Here is a 16,290-nt window from a genome sequence, read left to right as displayed (position 1 = left end):
CATTGCTGTTCTGTTGTAAGTAATCTTAAAGATTCCTAAATGCATCTACTTTCGGAAGGCCAAATAAAAAGTGCTTTTGCTTTCGCCTAGAAACACAGAGCGTCTCCCTGACATGACTGCATCAACACGACCGCTGTTCCTGAAACCACGCCTTCTTTCTTTGCCTGCACATTTGGGCCACATTATGCTAATATTTCCACATAGTGAGGTAGATATGTGGGGGCGTGTTAGAACGAGCTGTTTTAGGGGGGCGTGGCAGAGTCTTAACTTTGATAAAGAATATCTCTTTGGTTTTGAGACTTCAGTCTTTGCAACTTCAGGGATCTTATCTATGCACAATCAGCTTGTAACACTCCAAAGAGAAAGGAAAACTTGAAATCGCATCATATGACCCCTTTAATTGCGAATGGCCACATTCAGAAAAATGTGTCTCCGCTACAGGCTATGGTGAATTTTAATCGCGTCAGTTTGCTGACACATCCAGTATGCAATAAATATTTGGAGATGAAATGGTGAGTTATACAGCTGAAACCTGAATCTGCAATTTTTTATGTCTCAGTATCCTGAGCTAAAGAACGTTCTGTTCTACAGGAATGCCTATGGGATCAAAGCACATCTGCTCAGTATGACTGTGTATGCGCTGGGGGTGTTTCCTCTAACATATCTCATTGTGAATCTGAAGCCCACACTGGTCACTGCAAGAAATGTCACATCAGTCAGCATGGTCTGCACGTCCCTGTACAAGGTAACGTTACAATATACTAAAGCAATTCATCGAAAAATGGCGATATAGTAGCTATGTTGTGATGTTGTATTCACCAAGAAAAGAAGAAAAAAAACTATGACCCAACTTCTCTTTCTATAACGTTACAGCAATCCTATATAATCACAACATGCATGCTCTTAGTTCTTGCAATGAATATGTATGCAGTTTGGAAAGAGATCTTGCAAATGATTCAACAGGTTTGTATATACTGTACTTTATATTTCCAAACTTACTTGTATGTAGCCAAATAAGTAAGTTAAGCAAGCAAGCTTATGAATGAATGAACAGTTGCGGTCTGTGAGGAAATCTGCCTGATATGTAGACTGATCAATCAAACCAATAACTCATTGGAACCGGTTTGAATTTTATATATTTGTTGATAATTATGATCCCGTGCACAGATATTTTTGATTAACAACGCGTTATAATCTCAACGATCATCAACACAACATTTGTGAATGCTGTAAGTTACAACAACAGAACAAATCTCGCAGCGTCATACTACAGAATAATGACAATTCTAAACATTTAAACATGAACTTTATCTAACATTTAACGTTACTCACCTGTGCGTAGAAGAACGCCATCATTATGGTAAAATTTTACCTCAAGTTTAGTCGACGTGTGTTTTGTTAAGTTTACCTGAGATTCGCAGATTTCTTTTCAATTTCTGTCGCAATAAAGTGATGCTTAAAGCTTGAATGGTTACCTGATGATAATTATTTGTTAAATATATGTGGAAAGACGCAAATTACATTTAGCTCCTTTGTCGTCGGAATTTCGACGTAGGCTATGTAAATGGCGCCGCTTTATTCAAATATGAATTCTGATTTGTCAGTTGAGTAACGAGAAGAGCGACGCGACTGGGCGTAAATAATAAAAAAATGATAGTGCAAAAAATATAATATAATAGCCTATAATGTAAGATAATATAATATAGGCCTAATATAATTTAGACTCCTCTGACAGACGGCTACGCTTAAATCTCACCACTTGATTTGCATCCTAAAAGTTAAAGCATGCCTAATCATTTAAACTGTGTCTTGCTTTTGGAAGCGGCTGAATTATTTGCGGGATCTGTCCAACTACATGGACTGGGCCGCTGTGATCTGTTCCCTGGTGTTGGTGGTGCCGCTGCTGCTGAACGTGAAGAGTTCCTGGCACTGGCAGCTCTGACCTCCTGGATAAACCTCCTCCTCTATCTCCAGCGGTACTGGGCTGCTAGAATGGCAGTTAATACATCCACTGAGCAGAATTATTTAACACAAGGATGCCACGACATTTTTAAGGACTACTTTCACCTTTCACTTTTCAACCAAATTTTAACGTTGTTTAGACGTCTGGCATTTACGTCTTTTCGACGTCTTTTCAACGAGTTTTTGCTGAGTGGGTAATCTCTCATGTCTTTATGTTTGAACGGATTATGTGGTAATGTTTCGGGAGATCTCACGCACTCTGTTGAGCTTTATTGTGCCGTTCTTCTACTTGATATTGGGATTTGCTTTGGCCTTCTATGCCTTGATGAGCGAATGGGTGTGTATAGAAGTGTTACTAAAGGATTATGAAACATTATAAAGATTAACATTACAAACTGTGGACATTTTGGAACGCTAGCCTGAATGTTTAATTTTATAGGCCAAGTTTAATGTATGACTTTATTTTACAGCAACATTTTGGAAGGATGTGCCTGTCACTGCTGCAGACCTTTGTCATGATGGTTGGAGAAATCGCCTACCAGGACAATTTCTTGAAACCATTCCTGCAAGGAGATCTTCCTTTCCCCCTTTTGACGCAGACAATCTTTATTTGGTTTGTTATGGAGTCAATATACGCGGGCCCTGCCCACATTGCAGGCGACTATATTAATATAAATTAATAATAAACGTATTGATAAAAAAACACAATTAGTAGCCTACCGAGATGCTTCACAGTACTAAATAAATAAATTAATTCGCATAAATGTTCGTGTTTTGGTATGGTAGAATGGTAGAACTTTTGTCACGCATTTCCTCTGGGTTCTAATCCACCCTCGTGTAGTTTTTTTTTTTTTTCATTAAAACCAAAGGTGTTCATCAGTGATTGTATATTTTTGTTTGCAAAAAACACATTTATTTTTTCTCAATACTTTTATTTTCGTTTGCAAAACTTTATTTTCTTTTGCAAAACTTTATTATTTTGCATATATATGTGGCATTATATTGACTCCATAGTTGGTGGCATAGCAGAGGTTCAGACAAATGCGTGTTTAAAGAGGATTGCAATGCAGGTAATTCAACACCAACACTAATACTGTGTCCTAATAAGAAGAATAAGTATATCTAAAAACAATGGTTTGTTGTCAATGTTCTCCACAGATTGAACTTCACACTAATCTGTAGGAGCGGCTTCCCTATTGGTTTATGAAGCGGGTGAACCAGGTTACCGTCAAGGAATTCCCAAACAGATGCTTCAGTGGAAAGGTCAGACAGTCAAACACAATAATAAGATAAGATCATGCTCATGTTTCAAAGGACAGGAGATGGTAAAACAACAAATGCTTTCAAATAACAGCAGCAAACTCAAACATATTTTACAAACACAAAGCAATTCAGAAATGATGAACTAACTGAGATTAGATAATTGTGAAGAGCTCTACAAAGCAGTTTCTCTAAAAAGGCTGAATATTTTTGATGTTAAAAAAAACTTCCAGTTTACTTTCCACTAGTTGTTAAAGCAGATTTGATGTGCTTGTGAACAGAAAAGATGTTTTTTCGGTGGGAATGAGGTGAAGAGGTCCAGGACCCGTCTCAGTCCTACCATCCACCAGTTAACTCCACTGGAACGGGAGCCAACCAAACAGAAATACAGGTAACACCAATCTGACAAAAAAAAAAAAAAAAAAACCTTCATGTATAGCCAAATTTAAGTTAATCAGGTTCTGAACTAAATCCAATAGACCTTAGGCAGTGTAGCAACATATTTAATTTTTAAATAAAATTAAGGCTGTGAGGGATAGAAGCAGATTAAATGTTTTTATGAAAAAAGCTTTCTGTAGACAGAAACTGCATAAAATGGTATTGAAAGTTGTGAGATGAGAAAATAAAGTCATCTACCTTTATACTGTGTGTGCTATTGTCAAGACTGTAAGTCTCTCCCTCACAGCCTTGTTTTTATCCATGTTAAATTCAACATGGCATCTAACCTTACGAAGGACTATAGCCTGAGCATGTGCTGTGAACTTTCTCAGGCTGAAGGAGATGTCAGATACCATGGAAAAGCAACACAACCTGCTAAAGCTCGTAGTTCAGAAGATGGAGATCAGCTCAGAGGCTGAAGAACATGACGGACCCCCAGTCTTTCAGGAGCTGAAAGAGAAGCTCCTCACCAGGAGCAAATGGGGTCCAATGCTCAGGGCAGTGACCGCCAGAAAGAAGGGAGTCTGCAAATTCATGAAAACGGCATGAACAAGCCATTGTTTTAACAGAGTTGTTGTATTTACTCATAAACTGATGATGTGGCTAGTATTTCTTAGTATGACTATGCTTCTATACAACAACCAAGGCTGAAACCAAATACCAAGCGCATCTAGCATTGTGTTTACATCGAACGTGTTAAACGTTACAAAGTTTGACCATAAATTCAGCAAAGGCAAGTCCGGTTTTATTACTGAAATATCCATGTACATTGGTTGTGTTGTGTTTATTCATTAAACTGTGTGGATCATGCGAATGAGAAATGCTTGCTTGCACAGATTTTCATTAAAGCTATTCATTTTCAGTTTTTTATTTATTTATCAGTCACAGTTCTTCAGAACAGATGATTTACTATTTGTTATCGATTAGTATCGGAATAAAAAAATTAAAATAATAAATGTTACTTTTGCATCCAAAAAATTAAAAAACTAAATTGCTGGCGAGTTTTTCCAACCTCAACACAGAATATCCACAGCTACAGTATGTCAGACTATCAGTACTATGAGTTGAGATGCAGAGACAAATTTAGGACTCTTTGGCCTTTTTGGTCTCTCCCTTCACCGTCATTCCCTTCCTCTTCACTCCAGTTTGCTCTGTTGAGATACATAACTTTTAAGTATCACAAAGATCATGCTCGAGCTGCTGGAATCTCACACGAAATATGAAATGGGCTTCTGACCTTTGCCTGTAGTTTTATTTTGCTCCTCTCTCTGAGCTGACTGCCTTGCAGAATGTGAGGAGGAGGAAGAGGAGTCAGGGAGCTCCTTCCTCTGTCTGTGACCCTCCAGCATGCCTATCTCCTGGGCTTTTCCTAGAGAGAGGGGTGTGGTTTAGTTTAGAAGGGGGCAGAGCACTATTTTAATGAGTGTATTAATATCTGCCTTTAATTTAAAAATATGTTTTTTTCTAACCAGTTATACTTTATATTACCAGCCAGTTTCCCAAAACTTGTTTGATGATGATAATTCTGCGTGATGCATACTACACCTCTGACATCCAGAGATAGAGATGCATTTAGAGAGCATAAAACAAAATCACAAAGCTTGTTAGTTTTGTTAGCCATGCATTCTGGTAGAACTGCAGCCAGCTTCATTTGGCAGAGTTGGAAAGCATTGATCAAAGACATTAAAAGGCAACAGCTAACAAACGTTCTGCTGCGTACCAGAGAATTCAAGACCGTTAACTATCCATAATGTAACAAAATAGTTTGAGACATTGTCTAAATAATTGTTTTTATTGAAATCATTTTTATTTTCTAAAACCCACCATAGTTGTCAAATCCTTTTCTTTACAACACTTTTTTTCTAATTGCACTTCCATGAACACTTTTAATATCGTTCAATAATAAACACTGACAATGTTGCATTGTATAACAGCTTATTAATCTATATTAAAATGGTTAGAAATTGTATCCATACATTCCATATCAGAATGTACATTACTTTAATCTGTAAGTATATTTGTTGATGGCATATTAACTGTCTAACTATTATGTTTCTAGTTTGAATATACTTCAAACATTAATAATGATCAATTTATCATAACTGAGTTGAGATAAAAAGATTACTCACTCTAAACTCCAAAAGATTCAGAAAAAACTAAACATATTTTGTTATAAAAGAGTAGAGCATTGTTAGTTTAAGCAAACAAGCTGCAACACGCTCCTGTAATGATTGGATTTGGAAGAAAATCAAAGATCACTCTCAGTTAAAGCAAAACTACATAGACTGCAGAGCTGCCACATCCCCAAAAAGGATGAAACTCATTTATTTAGATTCAAATTAGTTTACAAAGTACACAAAGTTCCTTGAATGGTCATAAATCAGTTATATTATTAACTCCGATTCTCATCAGGTTATTTAGTAATAACATTACAACTATAAACAACATTTGTTGTCTTACATGCAACAATGAGGGGAAAAAAAACATTTTCATTAATTAAAAATTGCATATCAGTACAATGAATCTAGCACTCTACCAGCATTTACAAATATGTTTAACAAATGAATTAGACAAGTTGCCATAAGGTTTGAACAGTAAGTTACGTACTCCAATTCCACACTCCACACAGTTGGAAAAGTCATGCACAATGCACAATCCTCTTTCTCCTTTCAGCCCAAAGCACTATTCAAAATGCAATGTGCATTCATGAGGACACTGCAACACAAAGTGCTCGCGGAAGGAAAAAAACTAATCTCACATTATGGTCCCAAATACAAGTAAAATTACACATATCCTGCGCAAAATACTAACAGTCCCCATTTATAAACATGTAAACAAAAAAATTGTTCAGAAACAACAGTCTAAAAATGAAAAAGGGAAAAAAACACAACAAACAAGCAAAAAAAACGCAATGTACAGACATCTGAACAACAGTACTAACATTGTTTGATCTTAAGTTTGTGCTGAAAGGGCTCCATTATCTTACTTGTGTTCCAATCGCAGCAGTTGTTCCTTACCATTTATGGTTACAGATTTTAACTGTCCATCTTCTTCCACTTCTACACGTTCCTGTCCATTCTCAATGATTCTATCAAAACAAATAAATAGCACATCTATGAATCACAGGAGGGAATCATTTAAAATGTTGTTTGAGGCTGTGTTGCTCATGTAGTTGGTTTGACGTTGCTTTTATATCTTAAACCTAACCAGCTTATTTTGCAAAATGAAAGTAAGCCATTTCCTGTGAGACTTCCAATTCATTAGCTGCTATAGGCAGATGATAAGAAGAATATCAAAGTGCAGTAAAGGGTGAAAAAGGATGTGTTCGTGATTACAATAATACTTAATGTAATAATAAATTATATGATTAAAAAATTAGCAGTTTGCAGTATCAAGTAGCATAACGAGCTGTTCTGTACAGCTAAAAATAACTGGAAGCAGATGATACCAGAAGCCTCATACAAATAGCCACATCCACTTTTACGTTCAAAATAAGATGGATAAATTACAACTCTGGAAAGATACCTACCTTTTTGTAGTGATTTTCCTGCCATTGATGAATTTAGTGGAGGTTGACACAGAGCGGAAGCTGCCCATGCCTCCGCCACCTCCCCCTCCACCAAATGAAGTTGAAGAGAAAGAAGTTAATCCACCTCCTCCCATATGCCCAAAGGGAGAGAAACCTAACAAAATAATAAAATAAAATAAAAAGAGGAATACTATGGCAACAAAAATACATTTTCAAGAGTTTTCTAATCCACGAGTTGTCCTGTTTCACATTGATGTAAATATATATGGCCTTGCACCTATAAAAAGATATCATACACCCTGATGTTTGGATTGTAGTACAAGTTTCAGAATTTTTTTTAGGCTGGTTTTGGTCTTTATTTTGAGCAGTTTGTGCTTGCACTTTTACAACTGACAAGACTTTGAACTGAAGCACAAACATATTTGTAATATCTCACCTGCATCAAAAGATGAAAATCCTGCCCCAAAAGGTGGGAATCCCCCAAAGCCCCCATAGAAGGACCCTCCTGTCCGGCTCCTGCTCATGCCCCGGTGGTGGTGGTGGTGCCGCCGACCGCCACCAAAGAAGTCATCATTAAATGGATCTCCACCTAAGAATGTAGCATTTATAGACCTTATGTAGCTCTGCCCCTTTTCAGTTGTTTCAGTTGAAACTTTTCAGTTTCTTGTTGTCTTCTGGATTGTATTTCCACAGCATGAAGGTAAAATCTTACAGATTTATAAATGAAGTGAACCACTCATTGTAAAATCTTCCCGGTCTATTGACATTTGTTATGACATCCACTTCAAACATTACAATGTTCATGATAAATATAGTTAACTCTACTATAAGTAATCCAATTCACCAGCTAATTACTCTGCAAAAGCGATGCTACAGAAATATACAAATCTACCGCAATCTAATTTGACAATGAATGCAAAACAAAAAACACTGAGGTAAATACAAACTCACCAAAGAAGTCTGCAAATGGATCTTGTCCACCAAAGAATTCCCTGAAGACATCCTCTGGATTGCGGAATGTGAATCCTCCAAAGTGGTCATTATTAAAGTGTCCTCTTCCTCCTCCTGTCCAAATGATGAAAAAAGTGACAGGTTTAAACATAACATGTTGACATATTTATATACATATATTTATTCCAAATTAGGGATTAATTAGGGCCAAACACCATATTATTAAAATTTACTGTAGGATGTAATTGACCTCCACCTGGAGTTAAGCCTTCTTTTCCATATCGATCATATAAGTTCCTTTTGTTTGCTGAAAAAGAGTAAACCGAGAGTTAAGCAACTATATTTTGGTAATGAACTCATAAAGACCATATAGATTTGTTGCACAGCAACTGTCAAAAATCTAGTAATAAGGCTATATTATTCATGCACCAGCCCTGAATCACACCTTAAAGGCACCAGACACAGTGGGTGCTGTACCATCAGTCATTAATCATTTTTTGGAATTTGAAAAAAAAGGCCATCATAAAGAGCGGCGGCTACAACCTCTCCTTATGAAGGAGCGTCTCAAAAGTGCAGTCTGTACAAGGCTGATAAGGCTTTGTTTAGCATGCAGTGAGAGTGTGAGTAATCAGCTGTGCCACATTTGGCTAAATAAAAACAAAAAAACAGCTTGTTTACAGTATATTGAGAATCTACAGCTCCATTGATATAGCACATTTAAAAACCCTTACTGTTACTACTAGCACAAAGTGTAGGGGTGATAACAAAAGAAACTTTTTTTTTGGAAAGGCTCAACAGTAAGGATATTTTTGAAGGCCCAATCAGTCTAATACAACAAATTTTCACTGGCCATGAGGGACAATTAAAAATGCTGATATTTTAGGTCAACATTTTAAATGAAAAGCACATTTATTTTTATTATAATTTATAATGATTTAATTACCTTTATAATTTAATATTATCTAAAATTCCTTATGTTAGGACTTACCATCTGACAGGACTTCATAAGCTTCTGAAAGCTGCTTAAACTTCTTTTCTGCCTCTTCCTTGTTATCTGGATTCTTATCTGGATGCCACTTGAGAGCTAGTTTCCTGTAACTACAAGGGAAATACAGCTTGACTAGGTGATAAATGAGCCAAGACAGGCAGAATACCATAACACAACTAAAAAAAATCAATAGTGCTACTTTTTTGTAAATCTGAATTACTATCATGATGTAGAATAGCATGCATTGTTAGGGATATTAAGAGGACTAAGTGAAACCAAAGATTAACTTACGCTTTTTTGATGTCATCTGGAGATGAATTTCTCTGCACCCCTAAAACCACGTAATAGTCGTCATCCATGGCCACTGACTTCAATTGCTGGCAATCAAACGGGGTAAACAACAAAATAATAATAATTAGCACATATCTGCAGGCATTATAACTATATACTAATCTACTGTATCATTTGATGCATGAATTTTTAAGGCCTCTATATTTTCAACAGGATAAAAACATTGCTGAAAAATCTGTTGTACACAATCTTGCAAGAACAAAGTTTATATTGTTATAACTATTTCAAATGAATATCTACTGGACTCAGGCACCTTAGGTTTACTTGATTATCCATAAAAAACATCTGCACCAATTGTGCAGCTCCATATGGTCTTAACTATAACATAATATACGTGCCATAAAAGACTCAGGAGGAACAAACAATGAATACATTCCATAAACAAATTACAAGATGCTCAAATTGCACCACAAATGTAAATCTCAAAAACTTTACTCATTTGTAATATAAGAAATAAATAAAGAGAAAGTCCAGATCAGCATAAAAAACAGCCCACGATTGACTGTGCAGCTAATAACAGGTGTTTTCTGAATCTCAACCAGGGTCTCTCTTCTAATTACTATTTACATTTACACATGACATGGTGACATAAGGAAAATAAATAATAACTCCCTGTTACAGTAAACAATAGATTTGTATCCTGCTGCTTTCATTTTTCATCTCTTAGTAACATGCATCAAAAATATTATTCAATACTTGTGTTTGAACACGTTTGGCAAAAAAATCCAGTGTCTGCATGAGACTGTGCAAATAATAAAGCAGTACTCGATCTGTTTTGATGTGATTATGTGACTAACTGAAATCACCCTGTGGGCCAGTCACATTTCCTCACTGCAGCGCCTGATACTAACAGGCTGTTTTCATTTCAGGACCAAGAAAGCAGCATGTGATGCCTCGATTTTGTAACTCAATGACCCAGAATCAAGCTCAGCTCTCATTCTTGTGTGGCAAACACCTTGGGGCACTAACTTCATATCATGATGGGTTTGTTTTCACATAACACGTAATATTTTGAGTGTTAGTAGAGAAGGATGCATGTGCAAAATAAGAGACAGAGAGGTGCTATAGAGGTCACATTGTCATTACCCCATTAACAATATGACAAAACATACATTTATGAATATAAGCAATGAATTTTGGTGCAATGCAAATAGATGGCCACTAAAATACACTGGATAAAAGCAGCAGAGACAAAATACACCTACAAAAAGAAAGAACATTCTGTGATGATTTACTCATCCTTATGTTGTTCCAAACCTGTATGACTTACATTCTTCAGTGGAGCAAAGAGGAAATGTCAGGCAGAATGACAGTCTCTGTAACCATTCACTTTCATTTAATGCACAAAAGATGCAATCAAAGTGAATAATGACTGAGGCTGTCATTCTGACAAATATTTCTTTTTGTGTTTCGCAGAAGAAAATCATGCAAATTTGTAACAACATGAGGGAGAGAAAATTGACAATGACTGTTCATATTTGGGTGAACTACGTTATCTCTTTAAAGCTTCTCTATGCCAAAAAGCTAACCAACAATGCTATCAATAAATCCCATTAATACCTGACTAATTAAAAGCTTACCCCTTTTTTAACCCACACTTCCAGCAGACCAAAACATCGGAACAGCGATATAACTTGCTGTTATTCATATTTCGACCTGGCAACCTTGGCATATTTTAGATGAGCTAACGTTAGCCAGCTAGCATCAATGCTATGAGTTGGCGAGCAGGTTTTAATATTACGTTACTTATCTCATAGAGTAAAGCTCTAGCGTAAGCCTGGAAACATATTTAAGGCTTAGCCTACCTTGTGTTTTAACTGTCAGAGGCAGCTTCTCTGTTTTTGGTCTACTAACCTCTTCCTGTTGGACGCTGTATCGAGCTGATGTGACAAGCAACGAAGCGTCCGGAAATAACACGAATCTTGTTTTTTTTTTGGTTTTTTTTTGCTAGATTTGACGTCACGTCCGTTTTGAGGTTTTCAAAGCATTGGCGCCTTTGGCGCTCTCTCTGATGAAATAAATCATTTGGTGGTCGAGTTTGACAGCTGCTTTATGATGTCGTAAAATAGTCGGCTCTGTGCGTTTTCGTCTGCTGTATGAAAAATGTTGGCTATTATAACTGCTGTATTTCATATCAGAGTTGTTCAAGCCACATATGAGCGCTTCTTTTCCTGCAGACACGTTTATGTCCCAGAGGTTAAAATATAAAACAAACCCCCCTTTTAAGAGAAGGTGACTTTAAAACTTTCTTCGAAAATGTTGTATAATGATTTTATCTTTTATTTGTGCTGTTTTCAAATGCCTTAGTTTCACAAACTGAAAATACATTACAATAAATTTGAATTAGTGTCTGAAACCACATAAAAAGACTAACAATTTATACAACAAAGCCAGAGTTTATTTTCTGAGCGTTCACTGATCCTAATGTTACCGCACGCACAAACGACATAATTAGGCTACATGGTGGAGAGTTGATATCACATGCATATTTACTACAAACGACAAATTCAATCACGTTATTCCTATATATATATATATATATATATATATATATATATATATGCGTTTGTGTGTGTGTTAAAAGTATTATAATAAGTTGGTGCTGATGGCCTTGTGGGTGTTTTTTTTTTTTTTCCTTATCTTGTGATTTCTTGGGACCCTCTGCTGGCTTGTTGTTGTATTACGCTTCGCAGGTGCACAGAGTTTAATTACTGACTGTCCACTGCAGAGAGGATAGAACTCAGTGTCAGAAATCACAACTCTAATAGGATGATAACAAGAATGAAATAAACATAGTTACATTATTAAATAAAATATTTGAAAATAAAAATACATAAATAGACAGCATTGCATATATTAACATTAATTAACATGAATAGAGTTGGAGATTATTAGTGCCAGATTCAAAAAATGACATTTGTAGTGTGTGGCATGAAGGGCACCTCTGATAACAGGTGCTGGTCTTAAGCCTTGTCACTGACATTTATCTGCTTCTCATTAAGCTAAGCCTGTTAGCAGTTCAACAGCAAGTGCCCTGTCCAGACCCATCAGTTATAGAGTCCATATGCAGATAGTCGTGGCTGTCCCATTTCAAATAAAAATTATAAATTGGCATTAATCTGGGTGTGAGGTGCCAGAGTGATACAGTTAGGATACTGTCAGAAGTTAATCATCCCAGTTGTTCCAATATAATTTATTGCCATGATAGCTTAAAGGAAAACAAACGGGCTAGGTGATTATGCAGTTGTAATTTTGGCAATGGGAATTTGTATTTTTATACTGATATGGGCATGATTAGGGCATTGGTGCAGCAGAGGTAACTATTAACTCCAGTCTCTTTTATGTCTGTCTGTGCCTTGTTTTGTTCTTGTAGCTGTTTCTGCAATGAGGGGTGAAATAGAGGAAGTGCTGCTTCATGTTAGCTACACATCCAGGTGCTGCTGTCCAGCTGTGCAGGATGCAGAAGTTTGTCAAATTTAGCCTATTGAGACAAGGAAACCTTTACCTGTTAAATCACAGCCATACATTCTACAATCTCACTCTTGCTCTGTGCCATTTGTCCCCTCAGGATGGTAATGTCTAATTTTATCCATGGTTATTGAATAACAGTTCGTGAGAAGGCAGAATCTGAGTCAGGTTGAATAATCGATCATGCCGCTCTTGCTGCTATAAAACGTAGTGGGCTAAGTGCTTCATCAGAGGGATGGAGAGGCCTGTAAAAAAAGACTCATCACTGTGAACAAGGCTCAGTGCCTTCAAGTGTAAAATCAAGAGATAAGAGTGATAAATCAAATTTGTTGCTTGATGGGAGATTTATTGACATTTTATAGAGGAATATCCTCTGGATGATATTCCAGAGGAATATCATCACACAGAGATTCACTAGCTCTAAAGGAATTAAGTCTATTTAATCTTAAGTGTTTATTGCATGGCAGAGGTGAGAGGTGAGTTTCATGGCTTTACAGTCATTTGCACCTTAACACCTACACTACCTCACCTCACCACTCGAGGGCTTCACAAGACCTCAGACATCGGTCTGGCAGACAATCACGGTTATAAATCACTGCACACCCAAGCTTGGCTGGTCTCCTTTTCCAGCACATTCTGGTAGACACTATGACAAGAAAGGGTTATGCATCTGTGGCTTCATCACTTACTGTTACAAATTTCATTAAAGTGGGTGAAAGTTGTCGAAAAATAAGTAATTTTTAAAATTTAGTTTACTGGTAAAAAGTAATCAATTTCCAATACAATTTTTGAGAATGTGTGTTAATAAATTCATAATATTGACAGGATTAATAATAAAGACATGAAAGGATATTTCTTTATATATATTGTTAGTAGAAAACATGGCCTTAATGCCCCAGAAAATCAATTACAAGTGGCAACCTGAACAAATTAAATGGGTCTTCGATTGTCAGTTTGGGATTGGTAAGTTTTTTTTTAAATATTTTTATTTTATGTTTTTAAGGAGTACCTTACTGACTCTGAGGCTGCATTTATTTGATCAAAAAAAAAAAAAAACAGTAATATTGTGAAATATTATTGCCATTTAAAATAACTATTTTTTTTTTATTTTAATACATCTTAAAATGTAATTTATTCCTGTGATAGTGAAGCTGAATTGTTAGCAGCCATTCCGCCAGTCTTCAGTGTCACATGATCCTTAAAAAACAGTAATATTGTGAAATATTATTGCCATTTAAAATAACTTTTTTTTTTGTATTTTAATACATCTTAAAATGTAATTTATTCCTGTGATAGTGAAGCTGAATTGTTAGCAGCCATTCCGCCAGTATTCAGTGTCACATGATCCTTTAGAAATCATTCTAATATTCTGATTAGGTGCTCAAGAAACCTTTCTTATTATTATTAATGTTGAAAACTGTTGTGCTGCTTAATTAATTTTGTGGAAACTGTGATACATTTTTTATTTAATAGCATGTGTTTGAATATAAATCTTTTGTAACATTACAGATGTATTTACTCTTATTTTTTTGAACAATTTAATGCAACCTTGCTGAATGACACTGTCTCTTCTTCCAAAAAATTTTTAAATCAAGTAATTTGAAGTGTTTACAATACAAATTGTAGATTATGGTTGTATTAAACAATATGAACTTGGTTTATGAATATTTTTCTTTGTCCTTATTCATGATTTTGTGCTCATTCACCCGCTGCAGGAGGAAATGATAAAAAAAAAAAAAAGTCCTGCTGTTAATAAGCCTCGGATATATGCCTCGGATATATGCATTAAATTAACTGTACAGTCACATTCACATATATGGGACTCATATCTTTGCGAGTCCTGATTAAACTCTGCTCTGCTCTTTGAAGGGCTAATGAGGTTGAATTACTGTTCGCTTTTTATCCCACAGAGGAAATGGAAGGAATAGGATTCCGTTGAGTTCATTTTGACATGTTCATGAAAACACATCTTCGCTTTTCAGGTTTAAACAAATGAACAGCTGATGACTAATTCCTGTTTTGTGCCCTTACACAGCATTTCACTGAGCAGGACAAAAATAATACAGTTTATGTGCACAAACCATATCTTTATGTGTATTTTATCAGTCAATTACATGGTGACCATACATCAAAATACGCATAACCTTCGTGCACAGAATGAGATAGAATTCATGAAAAGGCTGCAGCTGTGACTGAATGAAATGGATTAATCAACTATACACAAGATATTGTGGTGTTCCACAGGAATCCCCTTTTATCTTCACTTGACAAGTCACTACAAGCATGTTCCTTCCAGAAAGCTTACAAGACACAACTCACAGTTTTCCATCAGTCATTTGGAGTCAAAAATCAAGTGATCTAAGGAGTGATTTCAATGTAAACTGTTAGAAAATCTCTACTTGGTTTCATCTGCATGTAAACCTGTTACCTGTTAGACAGTTCAAATGTACAGTGCCTATAAAATCATTAAAGAGTACAAACAGTCACCTGGATCCTGTACAAAGTGAGGGGTCTTCTCATTTTGACAATAAATTGCTGTCTCCTGAGTTTGGTGCCGCCTGCTGTAGCTGGCCTCCTCTTTTGGAGGTGCATTATTGATGGCTCTGTCTCACTCTGTGTTGCTGTTGCTTAGAAAGGGATACAGAGGCACTTAGGAAATTGAACTAGATGCAAACTTCATTGCACCAAACCTTTTAGTGATGTTATTAATTAAACTGCATTGTGAATATGGAGTGTGTTTGGCAGGAGACTGTGACAGCCATCGGCTGCTGGACTGAAGCACTTAGACAAACAGGCAGAGTGATGTCATCCACTGCTGAGAGTTTTGGGAAAAGTAGTTTTTAGTCAGCTATGAATTTAGTCAGCTATGAATTCACTTTTGATCTAAAGCCAAAAATGATCCTATGTTTAAATGTAAACCAATTCTAATTAAAACAAAGATAAATAGATTAGTATATTTAAGATTAGATAGATAAATAGTTTAATAAATTTAATAAAAGCAGAAATGTTCTATATTGTACAGACAGACAGATAGGCATACACAGACAGACAGACAGACAGACAGACAGATAGGCTTACACAGACAAACAGACAGACAGACAGGCAGACAGGCATACACAGACAGACAGACAGACAGACATACACAGACAGACAGACAGATAGGCATACACAGGCAGACAGACAGACAGATAGGCATACACAGACAGACAGACAGACAGACAGACAGACAGGCATACACAGACAGACAGACAGACAGACAGACAGATATACACAGACAGACAGACAGACAGATAGATAGATAGATAGGCATACACAGGCAGGCAGGCAGACAGACAGACAGACA

At 36.2% G+C, this 16,290-nt stretch overlaps 1 protein-coding gene and 1 pseudogene across 3 annotated transcripts; one reads left to right on the top strand and one right to left on the bottom strand.

Moving 5' to 3' along the window:
- The window catches only part of LOC107686067 (transient receptor potential cation channel subfamily A member 1-like), an 11,462-nt pseudogene extending 7,152 nt beyond the window's left edge, over nt 1–4,310 (top strand).
- Nucleotides 4,311–4,388: 78 nt separating this feature from the next.
- dnajb6a (DnaJ heat shock protein family (Hsp40) member B6a) lies at nt 4,389–11,431 on the bottom strand. 3 transcript variants are annotated; one of them, XM_016482833.1, is made up of 10 exons: nt 11,334–11,431; nt 9,420–9,505; nt 9,129–9,238; nt 8,391–8,447; nt 8,141–8,254; nt 7,626–7,778; nt 7,190–7,343; nt 6,678–6,748; nt 4,898–5,029; nt 4,389–4,811 (listed from the first exon to the last, which is right to left on the bottom strand). In XM_016482833.1, exons 2-10 carry the CDS (start codon nt 9,485–9,487, stop codon nt 4,744–4,746), a joined length of 927 nt encoding a protein of 308 aa, XP_016338319.1. In that variant the 5' UTR covers nt 9,488–9,505; nt 11,334–11,431; the 3' UTR covers nt 4,389–4,743. The 3 variants fall into 3 exon arrangements, with proteins under 3 accessions (XP_016338319.1, XP_016338321.1, XP_016338320.1); XM_016482835.1 differs by having other exon boundaries at nt 8,397–8,447; XM_016482834.1 differs by having other exon boundaries at nt 11,285–11,410.
- Nucleotides 11,432–16,290: the final 4,859 nt, after the last annotated feature.

This window comes from Sinocyclocheilus anshuiensis, unplaced genomic scaffold (assembly GCF_001515605.1).
Source record: "Sinocyclocheilus anshuiensis isolate Anshui unplaced genomic scaffold, SAMN03320099.WGS_v1.1 scaffold930, whole genome shotgun sequence".
Lineage (NCBI taxonomy): Eukaryota > Metazoa > Chordata > Actinopteri > Cypriniformes > Cyprinidae > Sinocyclocheilus > Sinocyclocheilus anshuiensis.
This window is presented reverse-complemented; position numbering and strand designations above follow the sequence as displayed.